The 19,375-nt window shown below is 42.5% G+C and overlaps 2 protein-coding genes across 2 annotated transcripts in view; one reads left to right on the plus strand and one right to left on the minus strand.

The window, feature by feature from the left end:
- The window catches only part of ASCC1 (activating signal cointegrator 1 complex subunit 1), a 46,941-nt gene extending 46,594 nt beyond the window's left edge, over nt 1–347 (minus strand). Inside the window, 2 exon segments of the mRNA XM_084634522.1 lie at nt 64–228; nt 231–347. Coding sequence (XP_084490648.1) covers nt 64–228; nt 231–332 — 267 coding nt within the window. The 5' untranslated portion in view covers nt 333–347.
- Nucleotides 297–16,166, plus strand: ANAPC16 (anaphase promoting complex subunit 16). Its single transcript, XM_084634523.1, has 4 exons — nt 297–392; nt 3,445–3,599; nt 13,883–13,957; nt 15,343–16,166. The coding sequence occupies exons 2-4, from the start codon at nt 3,458–3,460 to the stop codon at nt 15,456–15,458; spliced, it is 333 nt and encodes a 110-aa protein (XP_084490649.1). The 5' UTR covers nt 297–392; nt 3,445–3,457; the 3' UTR covers nt 15,459–16,166.
- Nucleotides 16,167–19,375: the final 3,209 nt, after the last annotated feature.

Consider the following 19,375-nt stretch of genomic DNA (forward strand, 5'->3'; position numbering starts at 1 on the left):
CGGGCGGGCGGGCGGGCGGGCCGGCCTACCGGCGGCCCTGCAGCCGCTGCACGCCGCACTCACCTGGGGCGGCAGGGGGACGGCCCCGTTTGCCCCGGGAGAGGCGCAGCGGCCCTGCCCGGGGGGCCGAAGGGCGGGCGGGTCCCCGCCACTTAACCGAGACAGGCGCCAACCTGCCCCAGGGCGCTGCGCTCCCGGGGCCGGCCTAGTCCTACCCCGCCCCGCCCCGGCTCACGCTCCAGGCCCCACCAGCCGCTCCAGGCCCCGCCCGCTCCTTCGCGGACCCCGCCCCGCAGGGGGCGGGGCCGTGCGTGCTCGTGCCCGCCCAACATGTAGCGCGAGCACGCACGCACTCAGGCCGCCTTCGCCACGCCAAGCCGGCCGGGCACCAGGTGAGGCAGCGGGGTGAGGGCGGCCGGAGCGGGTGAGGGGGCGATCTGGGCCCGGTCCTAGCCACCTCGCTCACCGGGGCGCCGTTGGGTAGGGAGGGGTAAGTGGTAGCTTTAGCGGGAGAGCGCTGCCCCACCCGAGAGCAGCGAGTTGCTGCTCCGCGCATGCGCTGTGTTGCTCGAGCCGTCCGTGCGCGTGCGCAGTAGCCATGTAGAAACGGCCGCCGCCGCCGTTATTCTTCCGGTATGGGCGGGGTGAGCTCCCCTGGGACACCTCCCCCTCTCAGACGCTCCTTGCGCCATATGATTGGGCCCAGACCCTCAAAATATTTACTCTTCTAGCTTCCTAAATGGCTTTCAGATACCTGTGAGGACCGTGGCTTAGATCCATGCAACCATGAACAGTTTCTCTTTGCAGCCAGCTTTGTATTCAAAACCTGGAACTGCTGATGAATCCGCATCTAGTCCCAAAAAGCTGAGCTAAAATGTAACTTTAAATTGGTACGCAGAGTGGATGAATATATTGCTCCTGCCTTGAGCTTGACATCCAGCTTTCCTGGGTTTCAAGAGGGAAGTTCTGAATTGGTAATGAATAGGGAAGTGAGTGAAGGTGACAGAGAATGAAGATGGTATAGGCCCTATAAGGATAATGGGCTGGACAAGCAAGGAGTCAGTAGCCTTAGGGAAAGAGAGAGAAGACAGTTATAACCCAACAGTGTTCATCTTGGGTTCTGTAGCTGATCTGTAGTTCCCATAGTGTAGACATCACCAAAGAAAAATTTAGAGGATAGATGAGAAATTATAGTGGGTAATAAAAACAAAAGACACTTCAGTGCCCAAATGGAAAGGGATAAAGGTCAAATGCCCTATCAAAATATATTTAAGCAGTTCTGTTATGCTGAAAGAATAAGGAAGGTGAGTGTTAAAGGCAGGGTGGGAGGTGTATGTGTGAGGAGTTAAAGTGATCAGGTGGCAGACTGCTAAACTGCCAAAAGAATTCCCAACCATTATTATTGTCAAATGCAATTTAAAAACACAGAGATAAAACACAAAACGCACATTTAGGAGCAAAGTGCAGCAGAGGAGTCAAGACCCTTTTAAAGACCATAGCATTTCTTCACACAGGGAGTGATGTGAGGAGGGTACAGTCTTGTGGCTCTCTAGATTTTATAGCAGAATGTTTTGTGGGATTTTTGCACAACTGGTGAGTGAGACTTACTTTTTTCCACCACCCACAAACATGAAGAGAATCTTCAGAAGGTGAATCGAGTTTAATGCTCGGTACTGAATTAGAAAAGGAGTACTTGTGGCACCTTAGAGACTAACAAATTTATTTGAGCATAAGCTTTTGTGAACTACAGCTCACTTCATGTAGCTCACGAAAGCTTATGCTCAAATACATTTGTTCGTCTCTAAGGTGCCACAAGTACTCCTTTTCTTTTTGTGGATACAGACTAACAGGGCTGCTACTCTGAAATCTGTACTGAATTAGTTATGCATACTCTGATCCTACTCATATTTCCATTTTGCCAAGGCATTTGAGCATAATTTTCTTTTATTTTTGTGTGCCACCAAGTGGTAAAATTGTGAACTGCATTTTGTACTAAAATACATGCAAGAAATCTGCTGTAGTTTGAACATAGCCACATTATGGCCCTCAAATATCAGTTCTTCCTAGGGTGCAGAGCTCCACTTAGAAAATATTTACTTTTTCAGTGAAAAAGATAGCTAATAGAGGCCAGGTTTCAGAGTAACAGCCGTGTTAGTCTGTATTCGCAAAAAGAAAAGGAGTACTTGTGGCACCTTAGAGACTAACCAATTTATTTGAGCATAAGCTTTCGTGAGCTACAGCTCACTTCATCGGATGCATACTGTGGAAAATACAGAAGATGTTTTTATACACACAGACCATGAAAAAATGGGTGTTTATCACTACAAAAGGTTTTCTCTCCCTCCACCCCACTCTCCTGCTGGTAATAGCTTATCTAAAGTGATCACTCTCCTTACAATGTGTATGATAATCAAGGTGGGCCATATCCAGCACAAATTCAGGGTTTAACAAGAACGTCTGAGGAACAGTGGGGGTGGGAAAGGAATAAACAAGGGGAAATAGGTTACTTTTATAATGAATCAACCATTCCCAGCCTCTATTCAAGCCTAAGTTAATTGTATCCAATTTGCAAATTAATTCCAATTCAGCAGTCTCTCGTTGGAGTCTGTTTTTGAAGTTTTTTTGTTGAAGGATAGTCACTTTGAGATCAGAAATCGAGTGACCAGAGAGATTGAAGCGTTCTCCGACTGGTTTATGAATATTATAATTCTTGACATATGATTTGTGTCCATTTATTCTTTTACGTAGAGACTGTCCAGTTTGCCCAATGTACATTGCAGAGGGGCATTGCTGGCACATGATGGCATATATCACATTGGTGGATGTGCAGGTGAACGAGCCTCTGATAGTGTGGCTGATATTATTAGGCCCCGTGATGGTGTCCCCTGAATAGATATGTGGGCACAGTTGGCAGTGGGCTTTGTTGCAAAGATAGGTTCCTGGGTTACTGGTGTGAGGAGAGAAAACCTTTTGTAATGATAAACTCCCATTTTTTCATGGTCTGTGTGTATAAAAACATCTTCTGTATTTTCCACAGTATGCATCCGATGAAGTGAGCTGTAGCTCACGAAAGCTTATGCTCAGATAAATTGGTTAGTCCCTAAGGTGCCACAAGTCCTCCTTTTCTTTTTGCTAATACAGGCCAGTAGTTCTCAGCCATGCAGTTACTTGTTTTATAATGCCAAGGTCTAGAACCTTAGCCACTGAACTTGCTCCCTGTGGACCTTACTTGTGATCTATAACACCCTGCAATCAGACAACCAATGATGCCAAGTACTGTGGTGGACTTGAGATGTGGAAGACTAAGATAGGAATCGCCAAACAAATTTTCACCTATGAATGTGAGTTAATTTGAACCCAGGTCTCTGTAGGCAAAAAGATGTGTTGAATTAGCAAAAATTAAGTTAGAGAAGGAAAAGGTAACATTTTCTCTGTTGCCTTCAGGTTAAAGGGAGAAATGGCAGCCTCCTCTTCATCCTCTTCAGCTGGCGGAGTCAGTGGAAGCTCTGTAACTGGATCTGGGTTCAGTGTTTCGGAACTTGCCCCACCACGGAAAGCCCTCTTTACGTACCCCAAAGGAGCTGGAGAAATGTTAGAAGGTGATTGCTCTGTTTCACATTTTGCTGTCAATAAACAACTGTTGATACAGTTTACAGACTATATAAAAAGTTAGGATCCTTAATGTCATTTTAGACACAAAGCAGCCAAAGGATCTAATTGTAAAGGGAGGGAGATCTGAGTAGGCAGATGCTAGGTTTATCTCTGCTTTCAGTATATCCATGCCACCATCTTCTTTCCTTTATTCCTAAAATTATGATAAATTATCTACCCCTATTTATCTCAAACTTTAAGATGGCGTAGGATTGTTTTTCCTTCATATGTTCAAAAAAATTATTTAAACAGTCTGATATTTTAGACCCATAAAAACAAAAATCTCAGACTTCACAGAAAGCAAGGCAGCAGTTGGGACAGGAAAGACTGAGTACATGACTCTGTCAGCTTCTTTTTGCTAGCTACTTCTTTGGTTTCATAACTGAAAATTACTATAGAGATGTCTGATGGGGTTGTATTATTCTTTGGCAAATCCTCTTCTATTTAGGTTCATAGGGTCAGATTCGTGGCCGTGCCAGCGCAGAAACAGAAGGCAAGGCAGCTTGTGCCTCCAGTACTCAGGGACCAAGATGGCCTGTTTAGGCCGCAGCATAGACTAGGGTAGCACTGAGGATAACTTGCACTCCTACTTCAGTGGGCCACTGCAGTTGTGATGGTTGCTTCCACCATCCTGTGCCTTCCTGGGCCCATGCAGGGGAAAGGGGACTTGCAGAGGTGGCACAAAGCTGGCAGAGCCATGCACAATGGTAGGGGCATATGCGTGCCATATGGGCATTTTGCACCAGCTTACCTTATGCAACGGGGCTGTAGCACAAAGATGGATCGGGCCTATGGGACTCTTTTCAGATTGAATTTGCCCATTATTCAGCATCCCTGCTGTTACTCCATTGAAGTCAGTGGAGTTAGAGCAGGGATGAACTTGGCCTTACATGTTTCATTTGAGTATCTGAAATGCCATTGCATTTGTCTAAAATCTAATCATAAATTAGATCTAATCTCCAATTAGATATGAGCGTGTGCTCTTATGATATATGCAGGTTAGAAAACTGCTTCCATTTTCCTAGTGTTGGGCATTTGACTGGTTCAAAAATAATTGGTCAGTTGACTGGTCAAATATTTTAAGGCACTAATTTATTAGAGCAATAACAAAAAAAAGTAAAATTTTTATGCTCTCCGATAGGCCTAGCCTGAGATAAATACATATGCCTAATTACAAAAAAGTTACTTATCTGAGTTATTTTAACTCAGAAAAATGCAAAACACAATTAAAGTTCTAAAAAAAGAATAATTACTATTACCTTTTTAGCAATGTTATGTTAACATTTAAATGTGAATATTATTCAAGACTGAACAGTTACAAAATAAAAGAAAAATGAAATTAAGCAGAAATAAACATATAACAACTATAAAAGAAAAAAAGTCATTTTAAAATGCACTTATGCTAGGTAGGCAGCAGGCCAACTCTTCAAGCAGCTTAATGGCTATGAATCTATTCTCTTTGTGTTGGGTGAGGCAGTTCAATGACTGTGAATCTTCCTTTCCCTCCCCACTCCCTTATGAGTTAATTTCTGTATGTTTGTCTAGTCAGTTTAGATTGTAAGCTCTTTGGGGCAGGGACTGTGTTTTTTAACCTGCTTAATGTCCTTTGTAAGCTGCTATGTAAATTAATGGCCTAGTATACAAATTAAAATCAACACTGTATGTATATCTTTAAGATTTGAGCCAACCAGGATGCTCAGCTTTCAGTTAGTTCACCTTCTTCCCCAACAGTGATGAAGACATTTAAGTAGACTTGCTAACAGATGGCACCATGATACAATCCAAAATATAGGCCACCCCCTATATCAGATCATCCTTGCTGGAATATTTTACAATATTTGACAATGGTGAATAATTTGTGATGTGCTCAGATGAAACGAAGTTAATGTTCATTATGTTTTAATACATAAAACTGCTCAATTGACCAGCCCTCTACTTGCCCTGTTGTTTTTTCTATTTGCCTTCTGCCTTTTTCCCCTTACTTTTTAGCTGTAGAATGGAGGAGTGCCAGGGCAGGCAAAAGGGTCCTTCAGTTGATTATGGGAAACACAACTTGCCTGTGATTGAAATTCATAGCTTTTAGTTCTGTAGCGCTGGGGGGTTTGTATAGCACAGTATGTTATGTTCATTAGAATACAGGGGTCTCCTGCTGCTCCCATTTAAGTCAATTCCCTATATTTGTACAGCAGCATTAATATTGTCAGTTATGGCACTGACGTGATCTGCTCTTTCAGTGTAGTTTGGAGGAGCAGTGGTTTGGGTGATCTAAGCATCAGTATCACCTAAACTCTGTGGAACTACAGGTTAAAATCCAAACAGGGTCAACTCTGGCTTTTGTTCTCTGGGGTAAGTAAACCGATTTCATGCAGTTTACTTAAGGGAGAAGAGGGTCTTTGAGATCTGTCTGCTCTTATTGGACACCATGTAAGAATAGGGGCCAGGACTGTGTAAGCCCAGGTGTTTGCCTCAATATCATGGCCTGAATTTCCCCTCCCTTTGCTGTTGTGCAGTGAGCTATGTGTCGGTTACAATCCTCTACCTTGGAAGTGACTGCTTTTCAGTGGAGCTGTATGTATAATTGTGAATGAAAGGCACTAGATAAAAGTAAATCATCACCTAATACTACTTAGGTTAGTTGATGTGCTAGGTACTGATAGCACTGTAGTTAATTACATATTATGCCATATCACTAATTAAGATTTGTAGACATTAGTCTATATGCCAGACTTGAAATAATTCTGACTAAAGACTTGTTCACAGAACTTAATGAGCCCTCAAAACAAATTAAAATTATGAAATACTTCAAGTTACTAACTTGATGGGTGACTCTGCTTCAGAACAACAGGTTTCAGAGTAACAGCCGTGTTAGTGTGTATTCGCAAAAAGAAAAGGAGTACTTGTGGCACCTCAGAGACTACCCAATTTATTTGCGCATAAGCTTTCGTGAGCTACAACTCACTTCATTGGATATGAAGTGAGTTGTAGCTCACGAAAGCTTATGCTCAAATAAATTGGTTAGTCTCTAAGGTGTCACAAGTCCTCCTTTTCTTTCTGCTTCAGAAGGTTCAGCTAGGAGAATAGAATTTTTGGTATGTAGGCTTAAAGGGCCTAGGTAGGCTGGTAATACCAGTGTTTCATTTGAAAGACATGGTGGGATGCATATGTATTAAAATAAAACATAATGAACATTAATGTCCTTTTATTTGAGCACATCACTAATACAGTAGAGGGCATTTTAATTGCAAAGGAGGCTTGGAAGATGAGCCAGTATGACAATGGTATTCTGATAATGGTAAACCGTAGAACAGCCTCTGATTCATCCCTTTTAAATAGAAGTGGATCCTGGGATGGGATTTTCCAGGACTGGTGGCAAGGTTCTCAAAAGGCCCCAACCTTTAAAATTTTCTCCCCTTGTTTAGTTTAGGAGCCTTTTAGGATGTGAGGTAAGGTACATTTATTTGATTTAGCTTTCGGTTGATCTGTTCCTGATAACATGGTGACTAATCTATTTTGAGTGGCAACAGCAGTTTAATGCTATCCTCATTACAGGACGCTTCATTTAATTTAGGCTTTTAATTTTGTAGATAACATCCCACACCGTTCTTTCTTCAAATGGATGCAGTTGTTAGTGTGCTGGCTGCATAATGTGGTGGCCTTTTTTTCAAAGAAAGCAGTTAAAATATTCATAAACGTCGCCCAATTGTACATCTTTTTCAGGTAGTTTTAGAATTTTTTTAAATAATGTACCCTTGGATTCTCTAAGGGATTTTGGATTTACTGGTAGTACTACCAAGAGCAGATTTAAATAATGTTATTTGTCATATGTTATTGACAATATTGTGAACTCCCTTATTTCTAAGATGCTTGTAAGATACATGAGTAATTTTAATCTGCATGGGGTTATTATTATTCTTGTGGAAATTGCAAGGTATAGAGGGAAGTTAATATATTTGATTGTTTAAACTCTGAGTGAGCCAGGGATTGCCAGAAGATTAGCTAACTTCTGCTTAGCTTGCTTCCAGTTTAATATTTGCTTAAAATCAATTGAAAAAGGAGTGATGTCATGTTTATGGATTTGTAGCATTTCTGTAAGTACAGTCTAGTTGCTTAAGTGATAGGCTCTGTACAAATGATTAAAAATAAATAAAAGATGTAATGCAGAATAATCACATTCTGCCATATCAGATAAATCAGGTAAAGTCTAAGGATTGTATATACATTAGCCTATGTTCGGTTTCTATTCAGTCTGTAGGAAATTCATTTTCCTTGAGCCCTATTGTTAAGCCTTTATTCAGGCAAAGTTCCCAATAGTGACAGTGGGCAAGGCTTAAAAACTCCACTCATCTTCTGTTGACCAGAGTGAAAGATACTGTCAGGGCCAGCCTTTGGGGTGGGCGGCCAGGGCAGCCACCCAGGGTGGCCTGCCAAAGAGGACGCCATGCGCTGGCTCGGCACTCCACTTATGCGCTGTGGACAAGCAGCCACAGCGGTGGTTCCTCTCCACCCAGCACAGCATTCCCACCCCACTCCTCTCTGCTGGCAGGCCCAGGACTGCCTTCTCCCTGCCCCCTCCCTCTTCTCAGCCAGCTGGCCGCCAGCTGAGGGCTCATGACGGGGGCAGAGAGGACCCCGCAGCCGCTGGGGCTCTACTCTGCCCTTCCCCCCCCTCCCTCCCAGGCTCATACCACTTGGTGGAGCGAGCAAAGGAGGAGGGAGACTCGGTGGCAGACCGGGGGGTTTCTGGCTACCATGTGCCATGGACTGCTGGGGTCCCCCATGGCACAGCCCCCGCCTCCTCCCTAGGCTCTCGGGGCCCCTGCCAGGCTTGGGGCAGCGCTGGTGGGAGGGTGCTGCGCATGGGGCTCCCGCCCCATGCCCCAGCCCCACGCCCACTATTATTCAAATGCAGAGGCTGGGAAACATGAGGGTCCTGGACCCTGCTGGGCAGGAAGCAGCACCGGCACCCAGTGGATGGACACCCCGACCAGTGGGTGCCCCTTGCTCCAGATAAGCCCTCTCAGCCCAGGCCCCACAGAACAACTGGAGTCCCTTCACCCCATCCCCCACTAGCACCCCTGGGGGAGATCCAGCACCGTCTGACCCATCCCCCTACCAGTGCCCGTGGGGGAGATTGGACCTCCCCCAGTTGCCCCTGATCCATCCCCCCACCAGCGCTACTGTTCTAGGGAGGGATGTGGGTCTGGTCCAGTTCAGGGGGTTCAGTCTGGAGAGGGATGTCTTTTGCAGGCACAGCTGGTCCTGATCCGAGTCTCCATGCCTCCGACTTGGGGAAAAGACTAGCAAAACTAGTATGAATAATGACACTAAAATGTATTTTAAAAAATTTCATATTTTTTATTTTTAAAATGTTTTAAATAGTTTTTAAATTTGCCCCCAATTTCGTATAAAAATTTAATTCAAGCCCTGGTTGTTCATATGAGAAATGTGAAGGATGAGATAGTGTGATGGTTCCCTTTTAGTGGGAGCAGCACATGGCTGGTGTTTTGGCCAGCTTTGGCTTTTGTTAGCTGTTTTTACCCACACACACACTCTTACACACACACACAGTCTCCCTTATACAGTCCCCCCCAGCACATACACCAGGGGTCCCTCCCTGCATCCAGATCACTTTCCTCACCTGTGCTGTGCGGCATCAGGAGCTGCTGCTCTCGGGCCCTCTCCTGAGGCAGCCCAGGCGGGGAAAATGACATGGATGCCGGGAGCCCTGATGTTGCTCCTCGCTCGGTCCCTCCCTCCCTCACAGCCCCTTAGGGGTGTGTGGGACAGAGGAGCAGCAGTCTGGGGGTGGGGGAGCGAGCAGCGATGCCAGCTGCTTTCGTGCATCCAGGTCAGTTTCCCCACATGTGTGTAGGAGGGGGATGCAGGGGTTGGGAATGAAGGGGGTGCAGGGATTGGGGCACAGGATGGGGAGCAGGTCTTTGGGGTGAAGGGAGGGAGGAGAGCCCGGGGAACCCATGGGGGCCAGGGGCACCAAAATGCAAATTCGCCCAAGGTGCCATTTTCCCTAAGGCCGGCCATGGATACTGTACTACCACTAACCCTGCAATTTAAAAGATTAAGATAGTGTACTCATCTGACTTTCTATTAATAAACTTAGCACATGTCTTCAGTGTCCATTTCTTTGTCTTGTTTCACCATATTGTGTTTTCTCTTTCTCCCCCCCCCATATTGCTGGTCAGCTCTCTCTCTGTGCTTATTCAATCAATCTTTCCGGCCTGCTCCACTTATGTCCACTCACTTCTATCCAATCACACACAAAGCTAGAAAAGACACCTAGTAAACAGGACTAAACCACTAGCCAAAGCTTGGTATGAAAGATGAGGGGCCCTACTGTCTAGGGGCAAGGCCCAGGTAAGAAGCCAACTTCTCTCCACTACTGTGCTGCTCAGATCCTGGGACTTCTACAGTGGTGCTGCCCCTGCAATTTGATTAAAGCTTTAGTATCATCCAGTAGCTTGTAGGTGTCTAATAAATTGGATCCTTTCCTTTTCCCCCCTCCACCTCTGGTTTCTGGAAGGGAGGAGCATTTTATTTCTGTTCCACCCGAGTGACCTGAATACTATGAAGGTGGATGGATCTTTACCAGCCTATTCTTCCCTGACCTCCTGGCTGCTGCCGTGGGGAGCTACAGTACTCTATGCCAGTGTTCTCCATAACCGGTCCATGGACTAGCACCGGTCCCTGAGATCTACCTGACATGGTTTAGGAAGACAGCAAGCCAGTCCCTAGTATCAAAAAGGTTGAGAAACACTGCTCTATGCCACCTTGAGGTTGGTTTTTAGTTCTTACTCACTGCGTTGCTTTGTCGTCTGTCTCTGCTGTTGCCCAGTTTCTCAAGCAACAGCAAAGTGAAATGAACTGCCAATCTGTTTTACTGCCACCCACTGGGTTCTGAATAGCTGCAGTGAGGCCGAAAAGACTTAGTTTTCATTGTGCTGCAGCTTGACAATGCTTCATGCAGAGGCACTTGAGTCATCCGCAGACAAGACATCTGGCTTTCTGCTGTCCCTGGGCAAGTGGATTTTTCAGGCCCTGGGAGAGGGAGTTTTGCATTAAAAGGGAAGGGGGAAAATAGGATGTCTGAATATTAAGTGACATGCAAAATTGAAGACCATTATTAAGCTTTGTTAGAGGTTTTGCTAGAAATCTGCATACAGCAACTGCTGACTCTTCTCCTTGTGGGATGAACTGAAAGAAATAAAATGAAGGTCACACCCAGAATTATGTATTTGATAGGTATGATGCCTTTGAAAGTATCTCCTGTCATGTTCACACAACTAAATAAGAAAAGGAGTACTTGTGGCACCTTAGAGACTAACCAATTTATTTGAGCATGAGCTTTCGTGAGCTACAGAGCTGTAGCTCACGAAAGCTCATGCTCAAATAAATTGGTTAGTCTCTAAGGTGCCACAAGTACTCCTTTTCTTTTTGCGAATACAGACTAACACGGCTGTTACTCTGAAACAACTAAATAAGTTAGTTAAAATTAACTGTAGACTTTGTCTGGTGACGTAGACAACCCCTCATCAATATTTAAGAACAAGGATAAAATGCTTTTTCTTAACATGTCTTTATTATTAGCTCCCATTGTCAGAAGAGACTCTTCTAGAATTATTACATACTTATTAGGTTGAGGACTAAGTTCAACCTGGCTTTTCCATCTGGTAATGTATAAGTGACTTCCTGTTTGGAGCATCTCCATCCTTTTTAAGAGGATCAGATTTAACATTAGTTTATTGTGAAGAGTTTGCTAAATGTGATATGGAAAGTTCCAGCCTATTCATGTCCTCGAGACTCTAGACTTAGGAGAACTCAGTACAGACAATTCTGTGATAATACAAGTATTATAGATTGCAATAAGGTTTCTGATATTTGTGGTGTCACATTCTGGGATTTCTTCAGTGACCCATGAAGTACCAAGTAGGCCTGGGGGGGGGGGGGAAATAATTGCAAAAGGTCAATGAAAGCTGATTTCTGAGCTGAATGCTTCCTGCAGCCTGGCTAGTAGGGATATTTCAGAATGGAAATCTGTACTTAACTTGTCAGATTTAGTTAGCCGCTCATTTTTAAAACTGGTACTGAAGTACTACATTACAAGCAATAAGACATGACAAGATAGTGAAGGACGTTGTTAATAAATTGATATATTTTAATGCTTGGCCATCTTAGTTGATGCACAAGAACATAGCCTGGCAGAAGAAAGATGTGTTTTCTTTGGACAGTTCTGTCCTTTGGTTTTAAAGTTCATTTAGCAAAGAATGTGTATAAATGTCTTAACTGTATTATTTATCCTAATAGCCACACATATTAGCAATCAGTATTTATGAGAGCTTCTCTCTTTGTGTGGATGGAGAGCTGGAGTGATCCATAGAATTGTAACTCCTTTTCCTTTAGTTTTTTAGAATGACATTTTGCACACACAAAATGGAATTATTTTAAATGGGTTGCATATAGAATAATAAATGCTGGAAGTATCACTTAACCATGAAATTGTAATCCACTGTAAGGTTATCTGTTGTTCCACATATTCAGTAATCTGTCTGTGGCACCAGATGTACTCTTTTCTACCTCAGAACTTGAAGATAATTAGATTTTATCATCCTTAGGGAAGTGGCTATGTATTATAGCCCTTTCAGTTGCTGAACAAAATATTTTAAAGTGGTGTAAACTGGAAGCCCTGCCTACAGGTGTAGAATCAGTTAATGGAAGAATAAACCATGATGTTGACAGAGCAAGGCTTACATACAAATGAGGCAATAACTATTGTTTTCTTTGAGAAGACCTTTTATATTAGGCAATAATGCACAGTCAGGGTTGAGATAAGGTGGTACTAAAGAGCTTAAGACACTCTTATGAGTTGTGTACTCTAAACTCTAGTTGACAGCGGTGGGACTCTGTACTTTGCAGGATTAGGCCCAGTTTTTTTTCCTCCAGTGTAGGTATCCCTTTTCTGATTTATTGAATCTATATTTGCATTTAGCAAAGACAATATGGTCTATATGTAATGGATAGGCTGATGGACCATGGCTTGCTTTAAGGTTTGTATTTTTATATTTATATTTAATATTTTTATATGTTTGTATATATATATATATATTTAAGTACAGATTGTGTCAAGTACTACGTCTCTCTAGAGCCCGGTCTCCTTTCATTGTGCTTTCTATATGATAAAAGTGCACATGACTGGCTGAGATGTGGCATGCTGTAGTGCTAATATGAATTATCAGCTAGAAAGGGAGACGGCGGCCTCTTTCCTTTTCATTCAGGCAGAGATGGTGAATTGAGACACCTTCTACAAACCATTTGTGCTAAACATTTATTTTTATACTGCACTGCACTGCCCTCAGCCGAGGAGTAATTCTCAATTATGAACACATGTCAGTCACCCTACAATTTTCCAAAAAGCCATCCACAGCTGAGTTTCTACAGTGTCTTCAATTATGATTCTCCTACCATTTTTCAGGGCACTTTCTGGCACTGACACAGTATTTGGTCCTGTAATTGCACTGCAGAACACTCAAATCTTAACTGAAATCGCAGTGCTTCTGTTACACTTTCAATAAACCAACATAGTTTAAAGGATGAAATTTTATGTCATTTTGTATTTGGACAGGCAAATTGTCATTTGTCATACAAAGGCTACTCAACTAATTTTTAGCTATATTTTCAGAAATATAGGGAAAACTTGAGCTTTATGGAGCACCTTTCGAACTATCTCTTAAAAGACTTCCTAAAGATGAGAGTTAGATCTTAAGAGCCATTACTGTGTGGGCAAATGCAACAACTTTTATGAACTCAGCAACAGTTCTCAGGCTGTAGATTATTCACGTTTGTTTTATTAAGGAAAAGACTGTTGGCACAGAGACCAAGATTTTCTTTTAATCAAAATGCCATAGCATCTTTCACATCCCTCTTGACAGCAACCATGAGAAGCAGGCAAAAGGGGTACCAAGATACCAAACAGTGCAGCAGCACACCCACTCTGTGCTCCATTTCCGTGTCAGCACTGGGTATAAGTCAAAGCCCTGGTGTGGGACTTCAACCCACGGCTTCCTGACCCACAGACCAGAGTGCTGCACATTAGACACTGTCCTATTCTGGTAAAGTAGGTGAGCAGAGGAAAAGCACATTCTGAACATAAAAATTATAGAAAGCTTCTCAGTCATAAAACACTTAGGAAAGACTAAATCACTCTCTCTTCTGTTTACAGATGGCTCAGAAAGATTCCTTTGTGAATCCGTTTTCAGCTATCAGGTTGCCTCTACATTAAAGCAAGTGAAACATGGTAAGCACTCAAGTGTTGTACGTTTTGTGAGCGTGTTTATAAGTTTACTGTAGAAGCTGCAGGAGGATATAGCAAAGGCCAGCAACATACTGTGCCATGAACCACAGAAAGCAGAATGGCTATTTAAATTAACTTCCTGAATTAGCACTAAGCGAGGCTATTGTTAGGTCCTTTTTCAAATGTGATGCAAATATTGAATTAAATTCACATGGTGGGGGTGGGAGCAGATAAGCGTTTCTAACCTCATTTTTCCATTGCTCTATGCTGTACTGTACACACAAGTGGTGAGGTCTGAACAGAGAGCAGAAACCTTACAAATTGGCTGTAATACAGACTTACTTTCTGGCCTTAAGCATGTCTACCCTGCAGTTAAACACCTATGGCTGGCCTGTGTCAGCTGAATCAGGTTTTCAGGGCTTGGGCTGAGGGGCTGTAAAATTGTGGTGTAAATGTTCAGGCTCGGGCTGGAGCCCAAGCTCCTGGACCCCTTGAGGGGGAAGGTCCCAGGCTCCAGCCGAAGCATTTACACTGCAACGCCTTTCCCCATACCAGGCTCCCCTGATCTCTCCCCCCTCCCAGAGGTTTTGTGTGTTCCTTATTCCCCATCCCCACGTCAGGGACTTTGTGTGTACCTCCATACTCCCCATTATTATTGGTGTGGGAGATAAGTCATTCACGCTGTCAACATGGTAAAGTCTACTGGGAGCATGAGCAGAGATGAGATGGGATACTATTATGCCATCTAGCAATTGTTTGTTCTATAGAAGAGGTACTTGAATCTGTGGCTGTACTAATCAGATGGCAGGGTCTCCAGGTATCCCCCAATTTCTCCCCTTTAAGTTTTCCAGTTTTCCCCCAGATCAGTAGGGTTCTGGCCATTGATGCCTAGAACATTCTCTGGAATTGATTGGCTGCAACATTCAAACGTTATGTTATATACATACAGAGAAATACCAGTGAGTTGCATTTAAGGCCTCCAGTTATTTATGCTAAAGAAAATAGCCCCACATTGTTTTCGGCTTCTTACACTAATAAGTTTGTGTTTCCCTCTTGCAGTTTTTGATCCACATTAGCGCCTCAGTATGTTCAGAGAGTTACAGATAGACCTCCTGTCCCACGCTGGACATATATATTTTTAGTCCTTGAAGAAGGTTAATGAAGTCTGTTCTCTTGTATGATCTGATGAAGTCTTTGCTTCTATAGGGAAAAAATCAATACATATTTTTTTTAAATGTTCAGACTAGTCTGACACAGTGGAGCAAAACTGTTTTGCAGTGCCTGGATTATTAGGGAAGGACATCCCTGCTGCAAAGGATAATACATCTAATTAAAAGATTTAAGTGAAATGCTGTTGCAAACAATGTTTATCTTTGGACTTCTTGTAGATCAACAAGTTGCTCGAATGGAAAAACTAGCTGGTTTAGTAGAAGAACTGGAAGCAGATGAGTGGAGGTACAAGCCAATAGAGCAGCTGCTGGGGTTCACTCCATCCTCAGGCTGAAAGCTTTGGGATCACTGGTGTTGAAAGACAACACAAATATACAACACTCAGGATTGATTTTTAAATACGCTGCCATTTATCAGTGTGTTCCCAGCTGCATCATGTTTTTTAAATCCACACCAGGTGGCTCTGTAATAGTATCCAGTAAGTTGCAACCACAAAATTGCAAATCCTTTTAGTCTTCTGCAGTGTAGACATTTGGTAGTAATTCAGCTGGGCCTGATTTCTGTAACTTATGAAATACCATAAGTTTTAAAGACTTGGAGAATAACTTGTTTGTTTAACGGGGAAGGGAAGGTTATTTTAAAAAACCCAATCATTTCTACTCACAATGGAGTGTACATGCCTGAATTGGCCAGGTAATATCAATCATTCAGGACCTGGATACCTTTGCTGTTTTGAGTCCAAATCCTGGAGGGCAAAGGCACTGAATGGAAGAAGATTCTTTTTGAAGAAGAATGTGATAACGAACTGTGCGGGGCCAACTGAAGGGGAAAATGTTAACTGATTTCTATATTTAGATCTCCTTGTTTTTGCTGAGTCTTTTCTCTCTGCTGGCATGTTTTTTTTGACTGTACGCAGAATATTAGGAGAAGGGAGCTGCTGTTTAATGCAGAGGCGGTGACTCAAGACACCGAAATCTGCTCTTACTTTACCATAATGTATACAACTGTTTGTTCTATGGCCAATAAATTTCAAGAGTTTGAAGTCTGTTTCTTTAACTTTTCTAAGGCTTGGGGACGTGAGGAAACGAAATCAACTGTTTTGTGGACAAGACCCAAGCAATATACCCAGCTCCATAGTTATAATGGCAATATACCTCCAAACTTAAGTCCAATTAAAAAGAAAATCTCCCCAAAAAAACCAAATCCCCCTTGCCTTACTCTGGCCATCCCTTTAAAATATCTCAAAAGTGCAAAGCAATATTACTAGGGTTATAAAATTCCATCTCCTATTCAAAGAATCCATTTCTAATATAGGTTTCAGAGTAACAGCCATGTTAGTTTGTATTTGCAAAAAGAAAAGGAGTACTTGTGGCACCTTAGAGACTAACCAATTTGTTTGAGCATAAGCTGTAGCTCACGAAAGCTTATGCTCAAATAAATTGGTTAGTCTAAGGTGCCACAAGTACTCCTTTTCTTATTTCTAATATAGTGTAACAGTAGTATACAATATTACGTGTCTCACAGTATAGTTAACACACAATTTCTACATACTCAGAAAACCTACATCATGTCATATGCTGATAGATTTCATATCAAACAGATTATGAATATCATATCTAAGTACTTACATTTCCCCCAGAAAAATGTATCATATGTATCTGAATAGCTCACAACATCCCTGGAAAGAAGGATAGTAATATCTGTCACAGTTCAAGGCAACTACACCTGTATCCTCCTCTATGGGACAGCAAGGGAACCCATTCTCAAGCTTCCAGCTCCCCGGCCATCACCTCTCGAGTGGAGACACACATCTCACTTCCTTCTGACCCAGGTATTTCCAGGCTGCACATTCCCCTGCCTATACTGTGATTGCAGCAAGAGACTCTGCCAAAGCAGGCCTGCTTGCTTTCTCTTCAGAGACTGATAGAGTAATTGTCAACAAGTTATAAGTTACCATATAGTAGTTCCTATACAAGCCCATTTTATTCTTAAAATAAAAGCATAGCACTACAGAGTAAATATATTAAAACAATAAAAGAACCTACATGCATGCTAATAAGCTTATGAGAGATCCCTTCAACATGGGCTCCAGCAGGTGAGTCCTTCAAACCCCTCGCAAAGGGGACACAAGTTCATAGCAACCTCACCTCTGAACTAGCACCTAGCCTTATGGGCCACATAGGTTAAGTCCTTCCAACTCTTCCCTAAGGACTGGGGTCTTCCATGGACCAGTGGTCCTGTCCGTTTCCTGGATCAGGAAGAAGGTCCTGAGCTTGTTTAAAACCAGGCTATTTGTCCAAAAATCCTTTCTCTATCTGTTGGTCCATGGAGAATCCAGTTTAAACTAGTCTATGTGAGTCTCTCCAGGAAGGTGGCTTCAAAGGGCTAGTAACCAGAGGAATATTAACATACCCCAAGTTACATACAAATCGCCCAATAATGCAAACAACTGCATTTTAATACAATGGTTCCCAAAGGCATTGATCTTAATTCAGTAATGATTATCTTAATTCCATGAGGTTTGTCCAGGATATTGCAGAGTAGTTTTATATCCCCTCACAGTATCGTCTCCATTTTATAGATGGGGAACTGAGGCACAGAGAAATTAAGCCTCAGCTCCACATGGGAAGCCTGTGGCAGATCAGAGAGCTGAACCCAGGTGTCCCAAGTCCTAAACTGACCTGCTAATCACTGGATCATTTTTCCTCAGCACATCACACCACTAGAACTTACAAAACTCTGACATAAGTGTATGGTAACCTGAGTCTATTGCTTTTGAAATATGTATTACACTTTGATTCAGCACTATAAAAAATTATCCTGTTCACCTACCAACATTTCAATTACAGAACAAAAACAAGTACAAACTTGGTAGTGACAGATGAAGTATTAAATTGTGCCATCAAATCTCTGGCTGCAACCTAATGCTGATTGGATTCAATCCCTAATCCTAAACCTACAAGCTCCCAGCACCAACTCCTTTGTCTATCTAATTACTACCTATCCAACATGTACATTACCTGTTTCAAAAGATGTTTGTTATGCTTTGTGTTATGTTTGCAATTTAATTTTAAGTTAGTAGTTGACTCTTAAATGAGGGTATATAATCTAATATTTGGTCTAGAGAGCTCAAAGCACTTTAACAACATTCATTATTAAGCCTCACAACAAACCTATTAGGTAACTGTTATACCTGTTTTACAGATAAGTAAGATGAGGCACAAAGGGGTTACAGCCAACATTTTCAGAAATGGTCGCTGAGTGCTTCCTTTGTGGGTGGCAAACTGGACACACCTTGTCCCTGATCATCAAATATGTTGAATGCCAGTAGCTCCTATTGACTCCAGTAAGAGTTGTGGGGGGTTCTGCCTTTCTAAAAAGCAGGTCCCAGGCATTTCAAGTTGAGCACCCAAAATCTGTGGTTGCTTTTAAAAACTTTGGCCTAAGTGACTAGCCCAAAGTTGCACAGCAACTCAACATCACTTAGAAATAGAACCTAGAAATCCTGAATCTGAGTTGCCTGTTTTAACCATAAGACTTCACCCCACTCCTTCTATAAGGAAGAGATGATTTGTTTGTTTGTTTTTTAAGTCATATGCAAGTGGTATTCAAACCAATGCTGACAGTCTTGTTACTGCAACCAGCAAAACAAGGAAACAAATAAAGCTCTGTATTGTACATGGGTTGTTTGTATGTGTGTATAATACCAAAATAGACATGTCTTTCTGTGCTGCTGAGAGGAAGTGAAAAGTTCACGTTGTACTGTATTACAAATGGAACAACATGTTTTTTCTTCCAGTGAACACTTTATATAAAACAGCAAATACTGTAGGCTTCTTGAAAATAAAAGTTGGAAATAGAAAATAGTATTTTATCTACTGTACTCTAAATGCAGCTTATTCTTTATAGATTTAAACCCCCCAAGTTGCTTTCTTGTGGGGTATGGTTCTACAGGGCACTTGCCTTTGTGGAATCTAATGCAGGTGGATATAGAGGTGGCAGCTGTGGATATAATTAACTATTCCTCATTAATCAGACGAGCTCATTTAGACTGATTTACTTCTGTCCCACACAAACTTGGAGTTCTCTCACATTTATCATTAAAAAAATGGCCATCACACATACTGAATCAGGAAACTGGTCAAAAAATTAATCCCCATAGCACAGTGATCACTTTGTGCTATTTTACATCTTGTGTGAACTACAGAACAACATTATAAAGAGGTGGGGAAAAGGCTTTGAAGTGCAATA

The sequence above is a fragment of the Lepidochelys olivacea genome (genome assembly GCF_965140295.1).
Source record: "Lepidochelys olivacea isolate rLepOli2 genome assembly, chromosome: 7".
Classification (NCBI taxonomy): domain Eukaryota; kingdom Metazoa; phylum Chordata; order Testudines; family Cheloniidae; genus Lepidochelys; species Lepidochelys olivacea.

Coding starts and splice junctions, on each gene's coding strand:
- ANAPC16 (XM_084634523.1), top strand. CDS start 3,458: ATGGCAGCCTCCTCTTCATCCTCTTCAGCTGGCGGAGTCAGTGGAAGC. Junction 3,600..13,882: donor AGCTGGAGAAATGTTAGAAG/GTGATTGCTCTG, acceptor TTCTGTTTACAG/ATGGCTCAGAAAGATTCCTT. Junction 13,958..15,342: donor ATTAAAGCAAGTGAAACATG/GTAAGCACTCAA, acceptor GACTTCTTGTAG/ATCAACAAGTTGCTCGAATG.